General features: G+C 43.0%; 1 protein-coding gene across 2 annotated transcripts in view; it reads left to right on the top strand.

Annotated features, from left to right (window-relative positions):
- The first annotated feature begins 5201 nt into the window (after nucleotides 1-5201).
- Nucleotides 5202-21436, top strand: part of si:dkey-240h12.4 (death-associated protein kinase 2) — a 30817-nt gene continuing 14582 nt past the window's right edge. Inside the window, exons 1-3 of one of the 2 annotated variants that reach the window (XM_034126209.1) lie at nucleotides 5202-5447; nucleotides 12047-12193; nucleotides 12920-13141. In XM_034126209.1, coding sequence (XP_033982100.1) covers nucleotides 12132-12193; nucleotides 12920-13141 — 284 coding nt within the window. In that variant the 5' untranslated portion in view covers nucleotides 5202-5447; nucleotides 12047-12131. Of the gene's footprint in view, nucleotides 5494-12046; nucleotides 12194-12919; nucleotides 13142-21436 lie in introns of both variants that reach the window. The other variant, XM_034126210.1, reaches the window with a different exon arrangement.

Below are 21436 nucleotides of genomic sequence, written 5' to 3'. Positions count from 1 at the left end.
CTTTCATGATATCATTGCTCGTTCATAATCGGTTGTTTCCGTGAACGGCCGACTGTTGTGTGACGGCAAATGCCGCGGCCGCAAGGCATTGTGGGGCAGCATTTTCTCCTCTCCTTTCGGTTAGGGATGTCACTACCATGGATGTATAATAAGAACTGGATACAGCGTGGGAGGCGGGGCCTCATTCATTCCTATGAGAGTTGCTCATTCGCGCATGATGATAAAATGGCCCAACTTTTGAGAGAGCGAAACGTCACAGATTACCCGGCATGCCTGAGAAGTACCCGTATGTGCGCTCATAGCGCATGCGCAACTTTAACCATGCCCCCCAAAATGCTCGTTCACATCAAGCACGTCAATTTGCGTACACGTAACAGCACCGCACGTTCATGACAGCATGGTAATGTTTGTTATGATAGATTTGATATTAACGAGGCTGCAGTTAGCAGCTAGCGGGTAGCTAGTAATTATGCTAATTTACACATCAATCGTTATGTACTTTTATATTACGCTGTAACAGGATCTAGTGATATCCAAGCAACAGAGCTTCATTTAGCATGAAATAATTATTGCACTGTATATATATATATATATATATATATATATATATATATATATATATATATATATACACACACATACACACACAGTGCAATAAGCTTCTTAGTGCAATAAGAAGCTACAGGGACGTTAATCTACGTCGGTAATATTAACTTTATTTAATACAACATTTACGGTACAAGATTTAATCATACAGCCCATGTAGTATAATATTTTACAAATGATGAATTACAGCAAACATGTGCAATATATCCATTATTACAGCTCCGTGGGCTGGCAGTAAGGCGATATGGGTCCGTTCTTATTGTGCATCCATGGGTAAAGATAAACTCATGTAGTGCTGAACACGTAACATGAACGTGCCGGGCGGCGCGGTCCCGTGGGTTAGATGCGCGTTCATAATGCAGAGGGAAATAACTCTCAGAATAACGTTATTAGCACATTTTACAACTTGAGGAACGAATGTTTTTAATAAGGGCTATACAAGTGTTCATACTGGGTAGTTTATTTAGTTTAAAAAAAATTATCCAACGATTTACAGACCACTCTTTCCCCATGTAAGTCAATGGGAAAAAGTGTTTCCGGGCCTGGCAACCAAAAGGAAGTGTAGTACCGCCGTTTGGCCAGCACGAATATTTTCATCAGAGTCCGGCGCACTTCCTGGGGGCTTGGTCACTACCCGATCCGTCCACCTGCCCGATCTGCACTGCGCATGTGCGAGGTGGTCCGCCACTACATACGGCAACTCTACTAGGACACTTGACACAGTGGCTTTTGGCAAAGCAGAAAAAGAACCGAGAGAGATGAGTTATTGTTATTACAACGTGACTTCACTATTATTTAACAACTCTTTGTATTGGGTTCTTTTATGTGGGTTTAAATACATTGTCAGAATAAGTGAGACATGGATTTAACTTCTGTTAGACAGCTATATGCCATACATTTTTGCATACATTCACAGTAAATATTTATTCAGTATGATAGCTGTCTAACAGAAGTTAAATCCATTTCTCATTTATTCTGACAATGTATTTAACCCCAAATAAAAGAACCCAATAAAAAGAGTTGTTAAATAATAGTGAAGTCACGTTGTAATAACAATAATCTCTCTCGGTTCTTTTTCTGCTTTGCCAAAAGCCACTGTGTCAAGTGTCCTAGTAGAGTTGCCGTATGTAGTTGTCCAATATGGCGGACCATCTCGCACATGCGCAGTACAGATCGGGCAGGGGGACAGATCGGGTAGTGACAAGGGAGGTCCAGTGGTTCCTAAGCTGAAGGAGGGCCCAATCCCAAACCACGCCCTCCACCCTACCCCTACACACTACTAGAGATGGCAAATCCGGATCATTTTACGGACTCAGGGTCTTCTGAGTCAGTCATTGAAGAGATCCGGATCATACGAGTCATTTGAGTCATATGAGTCAGCATGACCAAGACCGTAGAAATCCTATTGGTGAAACCGAAAAGTTGTTGCATTTCACGAGCATATTATTATTCCATATATTTTGAATATATATATATATTTGTATATATATATATATATATAATATCTGCATGTATATTTTCTATTTCGACATGTATATTTTATATTTTATTTTTATTTCTATTCTTGTATATTTTGTAGTTTTGTTTTATTGTAAAATGCCTTTTATGCTGCTGTAACAACAACAATTTCCCAATTTGGGATCAATAAAGTACTATCTATCTATCTATCTATTAAACTGACGTTATATTAACCTCCGCTACACAGTGTATTTTGCTTTAATAAAAAATGTTGATCACAAAAAAAAGGGTTATTTTGCGATTTGGCAAATCTGAGTCTGCTGTGGACTCGTGCATGAGGACGAGTCTGCTGGATCTCTGGATCTGCTGCTATATACGGCTCCGAGTCCGCACGAGTCTGCTCTGCTGTGTGTTGCACACACAGTGAGTCAGGATTTGCGAATCCGAATCTGCTGTGGACTCGTGCATGACGACGAGTCTGCTGGATCTCTGGATCTGCTGCTATATGGTTACGGCTCCGAGTCCGCACGAGTCTGATCCGCTGTGTGTTGCAGCGAGTCAGGATTTGCGAATCTGCGAATCTGCGAATCCGAGTCTGCTGTGTGGACTCGTGCATGACGACGAGTCTGCTGGATCTCTGGATCTGCTGCTATACGGTTACGGCTCCGAGTCCGCACGAGTCTGATCCGCTGTGTGTTGCAGCTAGAGATGGGCGAGTCCTGATTCATCCGGATCATTAACCCGGATCCTAGAAATGAGCTGGTCGTGACGAGTCTCCCCTCTCCATTAACCCGAGTCCTTGAGTCCCACACTTGGTGTGACGTACAAATTAAAACTATAAATTGCGTCACTCGCTACTCTCTTTATAACATGTAAAATCACATTACAACGTACCCCAAGTCCATCTACCTACCCTTTAGCAAGTAGGATAGCTGCCAGAAGTGATCGTTTGGCTCAGGGGAGGGGACGCGGATCAGTGAAACTTCCTGCAGACTCGTGGGGACTCAGAGGAGCCGACGGCTCCAACAGCAGACTCGCAGATTCGCAGATTCGCAAATCCTGACTCGCTGCAACACACAGCGGATCAGACTCGTGCGGACTCGGAGCCGTAACCGTATAGCAGCAGATCCAGAGATCCAGCAGACTCGTCGTCATGCACGAGTCCACAGCAGATTCGGATTCGCAAATCCTGACTCACTGTGTGTGCAACACACAGCAGAGCAGACTCGTGCGGACTCGGAGCCGTATATAGCAGCAGATCCAGAGATCCAGCAGACTCGTCGTCATGCACGAGTCCACAGCAGATTCGGATTCGCAAATCCTGACTCACTGTGTGTGCAACACACAGCAGAGCAGACTCGTGCGGACTCGGAGCCGTATATAGCAGCAGATCCGGAGATCCAGCAGACTCGTGCGGACTCAGAGCCGTATATAGCAGCAGATCCAGAGATCCAGCAGACTCGTGCGGACTCAGAGCCGTATATAGCAGCAGATCCAGAGATCCAGCAGACTCGTGCGGACTCGGAGCCGTATATAGCAGCAGATCCAGAGATCCAGCAGACTCGTGCGGACTCAGAGCCGTATATAGCAGCAGATCCGGAGATCCAGCAGACTCGTCCTCATGCACGAGTCAACAGCAGACTCAGATTTGCCAAATCGCAAAATAACCCTTTTTTTTTGTGATCAACATTTTTTATTAAAGCAAAATACACTGTGTAGCGGAGGTTAATTATAACGTCAGTTTAATAGATAGATAGATAGATAGTACTTTATTGATCCCAAATTGGGAAATTGTTGTTGTTACAGCAGCATAAAAGGCATTTTACAATAAAACAAAACTACAAAATATACAAGAATAGAAATAAAAATAAAATATAAAATATACATGTCGAAATAGAAAATATACATGCAGATATTATATATATATATATATACAAATATATATATATATTCAAAATATATGGAATAATAATATGCTCGTGAAATGCAACAACTTTTCGGTTTCACCAATAGGGTTTCTACGGTCTTGGTCATGCTGACTCATATGACTCAAATGACTCGTATGATCCGGATCTCTTCAATGACTGACTCAGAAGACCCTGAGTCCGTAAAATGATCCGGATTTGCCATCTCTAGTTGCAGCGAGTCAGGATTTGCGAATCTGCGAATCTGCGAGTCTGCTGTTGGAGCCGTCGGCTCCTCTGAGTCCCCACGAGTCTGCAGGAAGTTTCACTGATCCGCGTCCCCTCCCCTGAGCCAAACGATCACTTCTGGCAGCTATCCTGTGACTGTATACTTGCTAAAGGGTAGGTAGATGGACTTGGGGTACGTTGTAATGTGATTTTACATGTTATAAAGAGAGTAGCGAGTGACGCAATTTATAGTTTTAATTTGTACGTCACACCAAGTGTGGGACTCAAGGACTCGGGTTAATGGAGAGGGGAGACTCGTCATGACCAGCTCATTTCTAGGATCCGGGTTAATGATCCGGATGAATCAGGACTCGCCCATCTCTACACACTACCCCTCCGTTTGCGCGTTCGCGCGGAGGGTCCGCCACATTAAGTGCTGTTCCAAACCAACGAGTGTGGAGAGGTGTGGAGGGGGAGTGGGCTATCAAGCCCTCAAACAGCGAGTCTGCATCGGTGCTGACTTGAGACTGGTCTCTACCTGACCGGAGTCACGCTGTGTGTGTCCGTCAGGAAACACGCTGTTTACAAGTAGTTCCAGCAAACATCCACTGATAAATTGCGATGTTAACAACCTCATGATAACCTCATATTTTTTAAACTTAGGATCATACCTGTGTTTAGTCTAGAAAAAGGTAAATGTGTGCATTTTATTATAAAGTTGTGTATATTTACAGACTGTTGCAAAAACTAAGAAGCTTATAAACATCAGGTTTAAAACTAAAAGAGCTTTACAAAAAAGTAACACAATGAAAGATGTTTGGAGTTTTATTTGAGTTCTTAATTTACATTTTTTGTCTAAGAGATGCTGATTTGAAACCGTTGTTACATACAGTTACGGCATTTCCTGTTTCTGCCGGAGAGAGAGGAGGCCGTCCCAAAGCTTGCCGCTGTATTTACTCCCTCCATCTGACAGGAGGGAGCCTCGTTGAGCTGCTGGTGTCACTCCACGGAGTTCACTCCGTCACGGAGGGGGAGTGTGTAGTGGTAGGGTGTAGGGCGTGGTTTGGGATTGGGCCGACATCAACTTGTGGATGCTGCAGTTTGCTTCCGCATTCCCCAACCGTCAGAGCTCCAGCCTCAGTGCCGGGTGCAGAGCAGCGCGAGCCCCGTCGGTGAGGAGCTCCAGCGGCAGAGAGGAGACACAGGTGGCGGGAGAGGAGCGTTCATGGAGCCGCAGCCGAGCATCACTGGGTGCGTACGCCCTGTTTCAGAGGCCTGCTGCTACATTTATTAATCAGTGAGCGAAGAATATGTTTTTTTTTTTTTCTGTGTGTAAAATACCGGAACATAGCAGCTGACCCCGAGCTGCATGTGTCGCTATGGCAGGAGAAAGTTTGCTTTATTTTACTGTGCGTGTTATTTTCCTACGTGTCACAACAGGTTGGGTTAGAAATGCTGCAGGGGAATGAGAGGGTCTGAGCAGATACGCACATTCAAACATTGACATTACATCACTAAAACTAAGGCATATTTCACACGCCTGCTCTATGACATGAGAGTATGTAACGTTAAGAATGCCAACACACAGAAAAGTAAAACATGTTTTGTCTAGGTGGTTTCATTTCCTTCCTAATTTCTTGTTTTCTTGAAAAACCCTTACCTTTTATAGATATTAGATTACAAATGACCCAGTGGGCTGGGCTTAAATGGGGTATTTATTATTTACAATACTTCTGTCGCATTCAGTTGACATTAATGTTTGGGTAAATGTTTTACCTAAATCCTAAAACGTACTGTATACATCCTTGCTCCTGACATATCGCTACCGGCTCCACACAGTGGAGTAGTTTCCATAAATTGGAATGGCAGATAGACTTTTTTAGAAGAAGTTGTAGGCTACTGTTTTAGCAGAATCTGTAAAGCAGCTGTATGTTGTCCAGACTCGTGCTTATATATCCTTATGAAATGGCTCTGGTTGTTTTAGCTGAGTACTTTCTATTGCTGGACTTTAAATCAATATTTTTGATAGATACTACATATCGTCACGTTTGATATCTTAACATGGCGTAGCAAGTGTTCCTTGGTTTTGGAGGTTGCAATACAATAAAGTGATTTCATGTTCTAATTGTATTATTTGTATGTACATTTTTGATGAAAGAACCAGTAGTTAACCCTTGAATATTGTCGCATGCATTGGGTAGTAGTATCTCAGTCAGTAGGAACTTGGCTTAGGAACCAAAGGGTCGCTGGTTCAAGTCCTGGATCTGACCAAGTATGGAGTGTAGACAGGTACATAGAGAGGTATGAGTTTACCTCCTTGGCACAGCTAAGGTGCCCTTGAGCAAGGCACTGGACTCCCACACTACTCCCCAAGTGGTCTGGATGCAATATCTGCCCACTGCTCCTAATGGGTTAAATGCAGAGGCTAAACTTCACTTTGGGTAGGTCTGATGGTTGAACGTGGATTTTAATCGGATCTTAAAATATAAATATCGATATTTTTCATCAGTTATTACTCCATATCGCCCTGGCGGACAATGCTGTGTGCATGGATGTCTAAAGAGTACTGGATCCAGCGTTGGAAGCGCATTCATTCTTGTGAAAGTTGCTCAGTGGCACATGAAGCCAGACTGGCCGGCCTCCCAAGAGCCAAAGTAGCCGTATCTGGGCCGTAGACCATAATTATAATAAATAATCCGCTGATTTACAGACGTCTCTTTCCCAATGTAAGTCAATGGGAAAAACTATTTTTGGGCCATATGACGTAAAGGACTGACAGGAAGTTGTAATCCTACCATTTGGCCACTACAACAATTTGCTACAAGGTCCGGCTCACTTCCTGGGGGCTTGGCTGTTTGGCATCTTGTCTTTAACCTGTGTGACAAAAGGTCATATCTTAAATATTCCAAAAAATAACAATTTATCTACTTTACTTTACAGAAATGAATGAATCTAAAGGCTTCAAGTCAATAATGCGTCAGAACCCTCCGGTGAAGCTTAAGTGACCATAACTGGGGACCCGACGATGATATTTGTAACACGGTTATATGTAATATAAAGTATTTTGATATAGAACTACAGTCTACATGTAAACATCGCCTGTCTGATTATATCTCTGTGAATTATATAACAAAGGCTGCATTTCTTGTATGTTCATGAACAGCACGCAGTTGAACAGTGGGGGAAGTTGGTTGCACACCGCTGATGTCATCCCTGCTGAGCTGTGTGATAACATAATTCAGTGATGTGTCATCGGGAAGGGAGTGGAATTGGCGGGAACTGTTAGGATAAAACAACTTTTTACATGGTGATGGAAACGGTTTGCAACAATTCTATTATTAAAATATTGGATAGAAAACTTTGGATTTGGGGGGCAGGACAGAGATAAAGGAAAGAGCCCCCATCTTTATTTTAATCTGGCGTTTATTTAGGGTGTTATGTTGCAACCGACATTAAAGCTCCTCAGGTTCACTGACCAACAGTGTTGGGTGTAACGCGTTACAAAAGTAACGGAGTTACAGTAATGTATTACTTTTTGCTGTAATGAAGTAATGTAACGCATTACTAATGGCATTTGGGTAATATACTACCCGTTACAATCCTCAGTAACGCAGTTACAACTCATTTTAACCCGAAATGAAATGGTGTTTTGTTTTTTAAGAATTCACTAATATCGCGAGACATTCCGACACCAGAGAAAAATTGTGCCGGTAGATTAATAGAGAACCGCAGTGACGTGTCCTAAAACCCGGAAGTAAACTCCTTCCGGTTCCTTCGTCAAAAACGCAATGCAATTTCTCCATAGGATTTGGGAAAATAGCTTGAAATAAGGTCTGTGGTTGACACACATTTAAGAGACGGATCACCTTTTGTTCAGCCGGATAATATCCACATGTCTACCCTACTTTTATAATTTTCGAATCATAAACCTAGTCGCCAGAAGCAAAATGCTAACGTTATGCTATAAACGAACTACAGCAGGGTCGCTGCATCAACGTCACGCCAACTTCAGATCCATATTCAAACATACAGATTCTAAATGGTACAAGTTGAAGCGTTTGTTTGAACAGTTTGCAGGAGGCAGGTACTTGCTTTCAAGCAGAACAGGGCAAACAAACTTAGCGGGAGTGTTTTACGTGTTCGGCGTAATGACGTAAAATGGCCTGGACAACTTCTGTAGTCCTATTCAGCCACTTGGTAACAACCATCATTTTTCAGACACGTAAACTCTTCAAAAATCACCAGCGGGGTAACTGCTGATGTATTTAATGTTGTAGAACAAAACGTGATCTGTCTCTTCAATTTGTGTCAAACACAGACCTTATTTACAGCTATTTTCCAAAATCCTATGGAGAAATTGCATTGCTTTTTGTCGAAGGAACCGGACGTGGTAAAAATGCTAACTTACTTCCGGGTTTTAGGACGCGTCACTGCGGGGTTGCGGTCGGATAATCCAAAAATCAGCTCCTATCGTCTAACCCTATCGTCTATTCCTTGACCTCGGAGTGAAACGTGAAAACGTGAAACGTCAGTGGATAGGAGAATTCAAAAGGATTTAGGAGAAGAGACTGCGGTACTTTAGAGAATCGACTGCACTTTCACTATCCAACGTGTTTATGATGCGCCAGCGGAGGTCATAAATGTGCGTCTGCTGCTGTGGGGAAACTATGGAAACTACAGTTTTCTATACAGCGGACTACAACATGGATGTTTAATAAGAACAAGGGACTACTGTAAACTCATCTAGAGACTCTGCACCGTGCTCTGATGCTGTTGTTTTATGCTTTATGAACGGGGACAACAGAGAAACATATTCTTCATGACCAAAGTTGGAATTGAAATAAAAAAGGAAAGTGAAACTTATGCTCGTCACCCTCTCCCTCCGGTCCACATTAATACAAATGATCCCAATACGTATGATTGTATGAACTATGAAAAGATCTTAAAATCAATACAAATGTATTTATTATAAACGTTAGTCCTTAACATCTATCACTGTGTATATCACCATTCAAACATCTTTTCAAAGTTGAACAAACCCCACACAGCTCAGTAAAGACTCTGAAATGTTGACTTTATTTGATCATTTCAGTAAAAACTAACGTTCATATTTCTCTTTTTGATTATAATACTGATGAACGTTCAAAACAAAGCACTTTGGCAACTTACCACATACGTTTTAAAAAGCTTAATAAGCACCGTAACTTTCATGATATCATTTCTCGGTCATAATCGGTTGTTTCCGTGAACGGCCGACTGTTGTGTGACGGCAAATGCTGCGGCTGCAAGGCATTGTGGGGCAGCATTTTCTCCTCTCCTTTCGGTTAGGGAGGTCCAGTGGTTCCTAAGCTAAAGGAGGTTATAAAGGAAGTTTGAAACCTCCTTTCCTTTCATTTAGAGAATTTGAATGGCACTTATCATGGCTGCCACTGAGGGACTTCCGGGTCATTTCACTCCGTTAGGAAGGTTCCTAAGCTAAATGGACTATTCTACCGCAAGCCCGGTTCTCTGTAAGCCTGGTGTTTACGTAATCAGTCAGGCTGATCTTGTTGAGCCTGAAGGGTGTTCTTTTCCCCATAATGACCAAGTCGCTGCACATTATCCCGCTTATTACACGGCCAGATACTAAACAAACTAAGGAATCGACTCCCAATATGAATTGAAATGATTTTATTTACTTAAAATGATCGTATTTCTTCCGCTAAGAAAAAAAACAACTCCGTTCCACGGCGCACCAACGGCTGGAACTGCGACAACAACAACTTTATGGCAGCACTGTCCAACTCTGTTCACAGTTTCTGATCCACTAACAAGTCCTTAAACTCTGCAGAGCCCATACCGTGTTCCTGTTTGTGTTCACTTCTGTTCATTTATCTGACGTCCAGTCTTTTACCCTCTTTTACTTTCTCTTTCTTGATCCTCCTTAGCAACGGAATTGACCAATCAGAATCGAGTATTCAACTAAGCCTTGTAATACAAGTTGTTAGTAGCCTTAAGGGCCTACACAGTTGCTGCACTAAACTACATTTTAGCATTTAAAATACCTAGCCATTATTTTGCGGTTATTTTGGTGAAAGTAACTCAAAAGTAATATAAAAGTAGTGTAGAGACAGTAATATCGTAATATAACTTATTACTTAAAAAAGACAGTAATATGTAATGTATTACATTTTGGAAGTAACTTGCCCAACACTGCTGACCAACAGTAGAACCTGAAATGAGGAAGTGCTACACCCACATGTAATCAGATGTCACAGAAACCTTTACACAGAAAGGCCTTTATAGACTGATATATTGGTGAAGAACGTACTGAAGAAAATATGAAAACACCCAAATATTAAAGAGAGAGAATGAATTCATGCAGCAAAAGCAACATGTTGGAATGATCCATGATCAGAGAAAACATGGCTGACAGAGTTACACGTCATCATCTGTTACCTTAGGCAACTTTAGTTTCATATGTAGTCATAAACTAGTTTATCTCTATCAGGGGTGTCCAAACCTTTTTCACCGAGGGCCACATACAGAAAAATATACGAAGGGCTGGGCCACTCCCTAGAGGTATATTGCCTCATAAGTTCAGTTATAAGTTATTCAAATCAATCACCTGTGGGTAAATGATGTTGGCAGCTCATCCCTTAACACAGAAGCCTCAGATTGATAATAATAAGGAGAAATAGGAAGGATGTATTTCAAGCTTGTTATGTAAATAAGTCATTGGGCTTTTTTCTTATCAACTAAGATATGTTAGAAAATGTTTCCAACTTTAATTGACTGAAAAGTGGTCTTATTAACACATGAATACTACTGTGTAATATATTTTTACATTTATATTTAAGAAGTACAATATAAGACAAGCACAAGTTTCATTTGTGGCCCATGTTCCATTATACTTTTTTAATTTGCTGAGGGCCGATTCAAAATGGTCCTCGGGCCGCATTTGGCCCCCGGGCTCTAGTTTGGACACCCCTGCTCTACATCCTTCACTGCTGAGGAAACTCGATCTATACCCATCTATCAATCAACATCTGTGACATGTTTCATAAGAGAAGGACACCAATTATTGGAAATACCAGTGATCTAATTTAAGATGTCAAAGAATCTCCTCTGTACAGAGTGTGTACACCAAAGAAAGAATGCTGAATGTAGATCTTTTGTTGTTGTTGGGGGGGTGTTTTTAGACTGTTATGTCCCCCTACCTTACCTCTGTATCTGTTGGTCTTTTTCCTATATCCTCATGCTGAAATGGACTGTGAACATTTTAAACCTGTAAATGATAAAGAACAGTTTTTCATGAAGGACACGCTCCCGGATCTTTGTCAACGTTTCACTCCTGATGAGTTCCTACCTAAATTGTCTCCACAGTGCACTCTTACTGAACATACCGCCAGCACCTTAGTTGCACTGAATATTACATTTATTAGAATTCAACTTTATAACAGTGTGTTTTATAGTCTAGTTTGTTGATGTAGTATATTATAACTTTTAAGTATTTTTTTAAAACTTTACTTAAAGAGGACATATTATTCTCATTTTCAGATTCAATTTAGTATTTAATGTCTACTGGAACATGTCTCCATGTTTTAATGTTCAGAAAGGTATTCATGTTTCTCTCATACTGCCTGTGGAGGTGTTTCAGGCTGGGGGAAGACTTCCTCTGAAGGGAACCCAGAGCCTTTGCAGACCATTTACATGCACACAAACCTATATAACACACTACAGGATACAGAATAGGGCCTCTTTCAAAAACGTGTTCTTGAAATTGCAGATACCCTGCAGCATTTATATGATGTGTGCTTATATGTCCTTCTTGACATGTTGCTGTTACTAATACTTAGTTCCAACTTTAGAGTTTGGAGGACCATGACTTGAAGTTGGCTGTTAAATAAGCAGCAGCGGAGTGACAAAGGAGCAGGGGAAGTGAAGCAGAGCAACATGGCCGTCTTCAAGCCTGAAAATGTGGAAGACTTCTATGAGATCGGCGAAGTTCTGGGAAGGTACGGATATATCAAGCTGTTTAAAAAGTATTTTACAGATGTGTTTCCAATGTTCTCCAACATATTGGATTTAAAATGCCTTTCATTCACATCCCAAACAAACAAATAGCTGACCTCTTTGCATGGTTATACATTTAAAAAAACTAAATTCATCCTTTTAACAGCGACTTTCCAGATAAATCATTTTGACCTTCTCTTTGATTATTATCAAAAACATCAAATAACAATAACTTAGTTATTTAACTAGGTTGCACATTATTTTGCATCATCTTGTTCAAATGAAGTGTTTACATATATACAATGCATATTTGTGGATATGTTAAATATATACATATCCATTTTGAAGTGCAAGTCCAAAGGTACTTTAGGGTGCAGGTCATGGGTTTTATACGTTTTTATGAGGGGGCCAAGCCTTTATTGTACCGCCTAATGGCTGAAGGAACAAGGAGTGTTGGAGGCGCTTGGTGCTGTGCCGAGGAGGGATGAGTCTCTGGCTGAACGTACTCCTCGTCTTCACCAGCTCTGCATGGTGGGAGGGGTTGTCCAGGATAGAGATCTAGTTTGTTCAAATATGTGGATGGACATGCAGCTGTTGATTTATGGGAATTTCTGATGAAACGATGCATGTCCAGTCTCAAAGATAGTGCTGGGTCTGTCAGAGTTTGTGCAGAGGTTAATCTTCTGAAGCTTGGTGTTTACCCTGCACTGTGTCTTTACCCCTTCCAGTGGGCATTTTGCTCAGGTTCGAAAGGTCCATGAGCGGGCCACCGGGACTTACTGGGCAGGTAAATTCTTGAAGATCCGCAAGAACGCGTGCAGCCGCCTGGGCCTGGACCGGAGCCGGCTGGAGGAGGAGGTGGACATCCTGCACGCTATCCAACACCCCAACATCATCACGCTCAAAGATGTGTTTGAGAGCCGAGCTGAGGTGGTGCTCGTTCTGGAGCTGTGAGTACACGTGTGTGTGTTTCTGTTTGACGCCAACCTTATGTTATGTTTGGCACATGCTTTTGGTAAGTCAGGCCTAAGGAACAGAACTTAGTTACAGCGGCACGGAGACACAAAACAGAATATCTCCCACTCTGTCAAGATCCATCGGGTATCGCCACGGCAAATTCCAAAATACACATGGATTTTAGTTTCAAAAACGTACTTTATGGTAACTTCAGGTAAAGCCCTGACTTTCAGCTAATGAACGTCTTCTCGCTATATTCAGACGATATTAAAACGTGTAAAGCAGGAGGAAAACTTCAGCGATCACCGTCTCCTCTCCCTCTGCTCCTCCTCATCTCCCCCCCCCCCCCCCCCCCCCCCTGAAATCATGAGTGACAGGCTGATAGGAACATATCAGGGTCTGAGACAAGGTGTTTCCAAAGTCTTGGCTCATAACATTAAAATATTACCGCTGAATTCAGATAATAATAATAATAATAAATTGTATTTATAAAGCACCTTTCATTGCTTAAAGCAATCCCAAGGTGCTACAGGAGGCATAAGAAACAAACAACAGAAACAAAAGTTTAATCAAAGGCTTTTTTTAAAAGAAAGGTTTTTAGGCCTTTCTTAAAGGCGTCAGTGGTCTGTGGAGTCCTCAGGTGGTCTGTGGAGTCCTCAGGTGGTCTCTGGAGTCCTCAGGTGGTCTGTGGAGTCCTCAGGTGGTCTGTGGAGTCCTCAGGTGGTCTGTGGAGTCCTCAGGTGGTCTGTGGAGTCCTCAGGTGGTCTGGGAGTCCTCGGGTGGTCTGTGGAGTCCTCGGGTGGTCTGTGGAGTCCTCGGGTGGTCTGGGAGTCCTCAGGTGGTCTGTGGAGTCCTCAGGTGGTCTGGGAGTCCTCAGGTGGTCTGTGGAGTCCTCAGGTGGTCTGGGAGTCCTCAGGTGGTCTAGGAGTCCTCAGGTGGTCTGTGGAGTCCTCAGGTGGTCTGGGAGTCCTCGGGTGGTCTGTGGAGTCCTCGGGTGGTCTGTGGAGTCCTCGGGTGGTCTGAAGGAGTCCTCAGGTGGTCTGTGGAGTCCTCAGGTGGTCTGGGAGTCCTCAGGTGGTCTGTGGAGTCCTCAGGTGGTCTGGGAGTCCTCATGTGGTCTGTGGAGTCCTCAGGTGGTCTGTGGAGTCCTCAGGTGGTCTGTGGAGTCCTCAGGTGGTCTGTGGAGTCCTCAGGTGGTCTGGGAGTCCTCAGGTGGTCTCTGGAGTCCTCAGGTGGTCTGTGGAGTCCTCAGGTGGTCTGGGAGTCCTCAGGTGGTCTCTGGAGTCCTCAGGTGGTCTGGGAGGGAATTCCACAGGTGAGGAGCAGCTGCACAGAAAGCCCGATCCCCCATTGTGCGGAGTTTGGTCCTGGGGGGGCGAAGCAGATGGTTTGTTGTGGAGCGGAGGTTGCGTGTGGAGGTTTGTGATGTGAGTAGTTCTTTGAGGTATGGAAGAGCGTTCCCGTGGATGCATTGATGGGTCAGTAGTGAGATCTTGTATTCGATCCTGAAGGAGACAGGAAGCCAGTGGAGGGAATGAAGAATGGGTGTGATGTGATTGTACTTTCTCACCCTCATCAGGATCCTAGCGGCACTGTTCTGTACATATTGGAGCTTCTGAAGGCTCCCGCTAGGAGTCCTGATGAGGAGAGCGTTGCAGTAGTCGAGCCTTGAGGAGACGAAGGCATGGACCAGTTGTTCAGCATCTGACAGGGAGGGTGTGGGACGGAGTTTTGCAATGTTCCTGAGGTGGTAGAAGGAGGTTTTGCACAGGTGTTTGATGTGGGTGTCAAAGGTCAGATGTTGGTCCAATCTTACACCCAGGTTGGTAACTGATAGGGATCGGGGGGCTATGGGGACTCAGTTAATGGGGCTCATTTTTATATTGCTTCAGTTTATAATCGTAACGGATCGAAAAGTTCAGATTAATTTTTCAATACATGATGGGCTTCCACAAACAACAACCAACATAATTATTACATTCAAATGAAGTACATTATTTGGATAATAACACGGGAGAAACGAGCGGAAGCGCTCTCTTTTCCTCTCTCCCTCTCCCTCTCTCTCCTGACAGCCCGTCAGTATCAGGTCAGTATCCGTCTCATGCAGCTCACTGATCCAGTAATAGTTTAGCTTGTTCCAGAGGTAGATCAAATAGCTAAGTGTGTTAGGTCTAACTCTTATGGCGCATTTCCACTACAGCGCGGAGCTCGCTTTAAGCGTGCCGTGTCGTGCCGTGCCCGTTTTTGGTTGCGCTTCCACTAGGCCTAGTTACGGCCCGGCCCGGCCCGGGGCCACTTTTTCACCTCTTTTCTGGCCCGACAAAATTGTGGTTCTATCGGGGCCAACAAACGCTAAACTAGAGAGAGCATCGCTGGCAAGGAGGCTACAACTACAACAAGATGGACATATTTGACCGTGATTTAATTGTAATATACGTTTCAAAATGATGCCGAAGTAACAACATACTGATACCGGTTAGTAAAAACCATGAATTAATGCTTTGACAAGTCTGCAGACAGACGGCAGGCGAAACACCTTTTAAAATGCATGTTTTTCTAGATGGAGATTGGCTAAGCTAACGCAGTATATGCTCCGACCGTCCACACTCACAACAACGGCCTATACAGACATAAATAAAGCAGCGACTGTATTCACCATGACAGGCAGTCTGTGGTTTGTACTTGTTTAACTTTTGTCTAGTTTCTGAACATATATGAGGAGCTGTGAGCTCTGAGTGCTAACAGCTAACGGCTGTGTTGTGTTTCTGGAGTTCTCATTGAAGATGACGTCACGGCTCCGCCTACACTGCGTTACTATAGTAACTACCCCAGTTCCTAAACTGTAATGGAAGCGCAGCATGAAGTGAGTCGGCCCTGTTAAGGCCCAACGCGGCCAAGCCGTACCGAGCCGTACCGAGCGTGGCCGAGGCCGACCGTGTAGTGGAAATGCGCCATTAGTGTGTGTTCTGCTCCGCTCACTGGTCCGTCACAGCGGGCGGAGCTGCAGGATTTCTGCTTCACACACGTTGCATATCACTATTTTATTGTCTTTTTCGGACACCTTAAAATACTGCCATTTGAATACTGCCGGGGAAGCCATTTTGGCGAGCTTGTTTTGCCGCGCACTGAGAAAAGTGTAATGTATTTTACGTCATGTGATCGGCTCTCCTGATCGGCCTTTATAGAGAGCACCGATCGATCGGCCGAGAGTGAATATCGGCCGATAACGATCGGCGGCCGATCGATCGGAGCATCCCTAGTAACTGATGTGGGGAGGGGTATGTTTTGGCCAGAAAAGGTGATGTGGGTTATTGGGGATGACTGGACCTGGTTTGGTGTGCCAACTAAAATAGCCTCTGTTTTGGAGCTATTTAGCTGCAGGAAGTTTTGTTGCGTTCAAGTCTTTATCTCCTCAATGCAGGTGTTAAAGGATGTTGATGGGAACGGTGATGATGATGGTGACAGTGAGGATGCATGTGGGATAGGGTCTGTCTTTATATATAGCTGCGTGTCATCAGCGTAGCAATGGAATGATATTCCATGCTGGCTGATGACACGGCCAAGGGGCAGAGTGTACAGGGTGAGACAGGAGACATACTCTGTTCTTCCAGACAGGTAGGACTGGAACCAGCTCAGGGCGGAGTCAGAGAGTCCGATGGTGTATTGGAGGCGCTGAAGGAGGATGTTATGGTCGCCAGTGTCGAATGCTGCAGTCAGATCCAGGAGGATGAGGAGAGATGGGGAACCAGTGTCAGCCGCCATCAGCAGGTCGTTTGTGACCCTGACCAGAGCTGTTTCAGTGCTGTGGGCGGAACGGAAACCGGACTGGAATTTTTCCAGAGGCCGTTTAGTTGGAGATGGTCCTGAAGCTGGGCGGCAACTACTTTTTCCAGCACCTTGGCTAGAAATGGGAGGTTGGAGATGGGCCTGTAGTTAGCGAGGATATCTGGGTCTAGGGTGTTTTTTTTGAGAAGGGGTCTGATGACGGCAGTTTTAAGAGCAGATGGAACATGACCAGCCTTGAGGGAGCTGTTGATGACGTCGGTGATCATGGGACTTATAGCAGAGATGTTGGATTTGGAAGGGCTGTGGGTAGAGGGTCTAGTGTGCAGCTGGAGATGATAAATACTTGCATAGTGCTTGATTTAAGAACTTTATTATTCACTTAAAAAAAGGTTGATATGTAATGAGATATGTTGAGGGTTACTTAAATTCATTGGAGTTATGTAACAATAACACAGAAAAATGTGTGTATGTAACATACAGCAGGGGCTTTCAAAGTGTGGGAAGGAGAGCCTTCCCTCAGAGAACATAAGAACAGCCGCGCCCCCACTCCCAATTATTATTGCTATTATTATTATAATTACTGTTGTTGTTGCTATAATGCAGGGGCATTCAATTGCATTTCAAAGAGGTCCAGTACGAGAACATGTCATGAAATGCTCTGTTTTCTCTGTCTACCTTTCTCTTTTTTGAGCACGCTATTTGAAATGATTCCGACTGTTTCTCTCGTCTTGTCTCGTCTCTGTGTGAGTTTGAATCTATCGTGCTGACTCACTGACTGCACCCATTTGATTGGCTGAGTAGCGTCACCTCCTTAAAACATTAAGCAACAACTTTTAAACATTTTATCTTTTAAAATGTTTTTTTAAACATTTTTAACATTTTCAACATGGTGGATAAATCCTTTTATGCTCCCGGCAACACACTGAACGTCAACTTTGCCTCCTTATTACACTCACCCCTACTTTAGTGAGAACAATGAGTCTGCGTCTTTGATGCACACAGGCGGATGATGCAATGTAGACAGGAATAAACGCAGATCCTCCTCTGGCTGCAGACGTGACCCGTACTTGCTTTTGATCAAAGTAAGTATTATTACAATTAAAATAAAGGGCGGTGTCGGCCGTCAGCCAACCGAGCTGGCTGTCAACGGCCCGCTGACGACCGGCCGTTCTGTGATTCTCCAGAACACACAGATGGCCAGTCCGCCTGCATGACCGGTCCATAAAAATCCTAGCTTCAAATAATCGTGGTCATACTTCCTCCGTTTTCTGCCAGACGCTGTCTCCTCTCTCACTTTAGGTAACTTCACTAAAAATCGATCCATGTAGCTGCTCGCATAAAGTTAGCTAGCTAGATTTCACGGTTTCTCGTTATTTTTTTCTCACGCTGCGCCTCCCCTGAAGCTCTCTGGCGCCCCCCCGGGGAGGCGCGCCTCACACTTTGAAAACCGCTGACATACAGTATTTATGTGATGCACAACCATGTGTTTTTGTTACCCCATTTTAATAAAACGCATGGTGATAATTTTTTTAAGAAATGTAACTATTGTTGTAAATGTTAAAGATCTACTTGCAATTATTTTTCATAGACTTCTGCTTTCAGAGGTAGCTATTTATTTATATATTACTAAAAACAATAATAATCCAATGCGGAGGCGAATATGTAATATAACACATTTTATATATATATACAGGGTGCGTACGGGTGCTGGAAATCCTTGAAAATGCTTGAAATTGTACGAGGTGTTTTCAAGGTTTGAAAAGTGCTTGAATTTTGGGAATGGTGCTTGAATTTGGGATAAAGTGCTTGAAATTGTAAATGCTTTACTTCGCTTTTTAGATTAAAAGAAAATAAAGAAGTCGGAGCGCGCTTAATTGCTTCGCTTTTACATAAAACAGCTCCGCTCCGGCCTTCCCGCGCTATGCGCGTGACCGGCAAGTGTTTTTGTTATGTGTGTGACCTGGGCATTCTGATGAGAGTGATAGATGACAGTATGCCAGGAGGTTGCCGTTTCAACGAGCGTTGGCTAGCAGAAGACAAATACAAGCCATGGCTGAGACGAGGGTCAAGCGAAGCCCAAGAGTAGCCTCCTGCAAAGTGTGCAACAATAACGATGCGAGAGTCTGCGCTGACGAGCCACACACCACACGAAAGGTACGCCAGAGTAGAGCATTTTAGATTAGGCTATCGTTGCATGTAAAATACATGACACTTTTCTCTGTGCGCGGCAAAACAAGCTCGCCAAAATGGCTTCACTAGTCTGGCAGTATTTTAAGTGTCCGAAAATGACAGTAAAATAGCGGTATGCAACGTGTGTGTGAAGCAGAAATCCTGCAGCTCCACCCGCTGTGACGGACCGGTGAGCGGAGCAGAACACACATTAAGAGTTAGACCTAACACACTTAGCAATCTTATCTACCTCTGGAACAAGCTAAACTAGTTATAAATATATTTATTCTCCACTGTTGGGTCGCTCATTACTGGATCAGTGAGCTGCAGGAGATACTGACGGACTGTCAGGAGAGAGAGAGAGGGGGAGAGAGGAAAAGAGAGCGATATCGGTATCGGCCGATACTGATTCCGGCGATCGGCCCCAAAATTGGCGATCGGAGCATCCCTAATAATTGTATATGATATGTTTTATAATTATTGATCATGAAAGTGTTATCAAAGCTGGTAAAGGAGCAGCTAGTTTGAATGACTTTGTATACTGCAGGGTAGCTTGTGAATTTACTCCAGGTGGAACTAAAGTCTGATTTAACACTTGATTATATTTCACATCATTCATCCACATCTGTAAAGTAACTAAAGGTATTAAATACATGTAGTGGAGGAAAAGTACACCATTTACCTCTGACTTGTGTTTACTGCCAACCTAAAAGTACCTCAAAAATAGTAATCAATAATATATTGAAAAGTTATTTGGCTGATTGTTTTATATTGGCTCAGCCAGGTTATATGGGATGCCCAGTCTACGTACAGCTGGGTCACTCATTTTGAAATATTAAACTTAGTTTTCTTTTCTAACATTTTAAATGTTTCATCCTCATGTAGAATGCTATTATGAAACACACATTTGGTTGTTTATAGCATAAAGAACATCTGATTTAATGTGAGGTAGGGAAATAATCATTTGAGTATAAGTATGTGTATATAAATATGTAATTTACAACAGCTGTAAGATGCTTGAAAAGCTTGAAAATGCACCTTGAAAATGCTTGAAAAGTGCTTGAATTTGACTTTGGAAAAGGTGTAAGAACCCTGTATATAATATTTTTATATATGGATATTTACAAACGGTTCTTTGATGGCAACCATAATGCTAATGCGACGAAATTGAGTTTGACAGCCCTGATCTAAGTTGAGCTAAGAAGTTCCCCCCCCCTGCCTGCAATGCCTGTGTTTACTACCGGAACATAATGACATCACTATGTAACAGTCCTGCTTCTATTGGTTAGCATTTTAACAACAACACATTTTAGGCTAAGGGGCGGGACATCTCTTAGCGGTTGACCAATCACAACAGAGCCGGCCAGCTAACCAATCAGAGCAGAATACTAATATGAAGCTGAACATGAGCAGGATAATTCCTCTTTAAATGTGACATATCTGCCATAGTATTGAAGGTGATGATAAAAACATAACTCTCAAGAATAATAAAGATCAACTCTATCTAAAATAGACTTCAGTTTTATGTTCCACGACATATATCATTCATTCACCTGACCACCTTCATCAATCAGAACTCTTGTTCATCCTTCTTTCCCTCCATGGTTAATCATCCTCTTCAGTCGTGCCACATTCATTATTTTTCCAAGCTGCTTTAGGTCACTCATGTTGTTACTAAGCAACCAAAACCTGCATGCTGCAATGACTATGATGATGAAGTTGGAGTCATTTTGCAGAAAGCCTCACTGTCTAATCTGAACAAAGTCAGAACAAAGAGAGACAGATTTTCAGCACCGTAAATCCTCACAGTCGCTGAAACAGTGGGATAAAGGCAAAGCTGTAGACACAGAGGAGATCCTGTGAGCCACGCAGCACACGGGTTCAGTTTAGCAGGAGAGTCTCAGGGATGATCTGATTATGTGCAGCAAGATAGACATTTATAGATATAGATACAATATCCACTGTCTATTCAAATAAATGAAGAAATCTATAAATAGTCTATAAATATATCTAGCTACTTTCCAGCACTAGGTCAGCCAAATGAAGAACTGCTACCTCCACCTGTTGTGTTAGGAGGAGTTCTCTAATTCAGGAGAGGAGAATGATCATCTGTATTTAAATATCAGGACAAAAGTTACTGAGTGCAGCTTTAAAGCTAAATACATGTTTATAATGAATGAAAAAACATCACTCTCAGGCAATTAGCTTAAATACATCTCAAAAGCTAACAATCCAAACCCCTCACAGCCAATCACGTCTTTTCTGACAGAAAGGCGCTCCAAAAACGCTCCCTGTGCTTTTTTAAATATTAAATAATTATAATAATAAAGTTT

Source organism: Trematomus bernacchii, unplaced genomic scaffold (genome assembly GCF_902827165.1).
Source record: "Trematomus bernacchii unplaced genomic scaffold, fTreBer1.1, whole genome shotgun sequence".
Taxonomy (NCBI): domain Eukaryota; kingdom Metazoa; phylum Chordata; class Actinopteri; order Perciformes; family Nototheniidae; genus Trematomus; species Trematomus bernacchii.
This window is presented reverse-complemented; position numbering and strand designations above follow the sequence as displayed.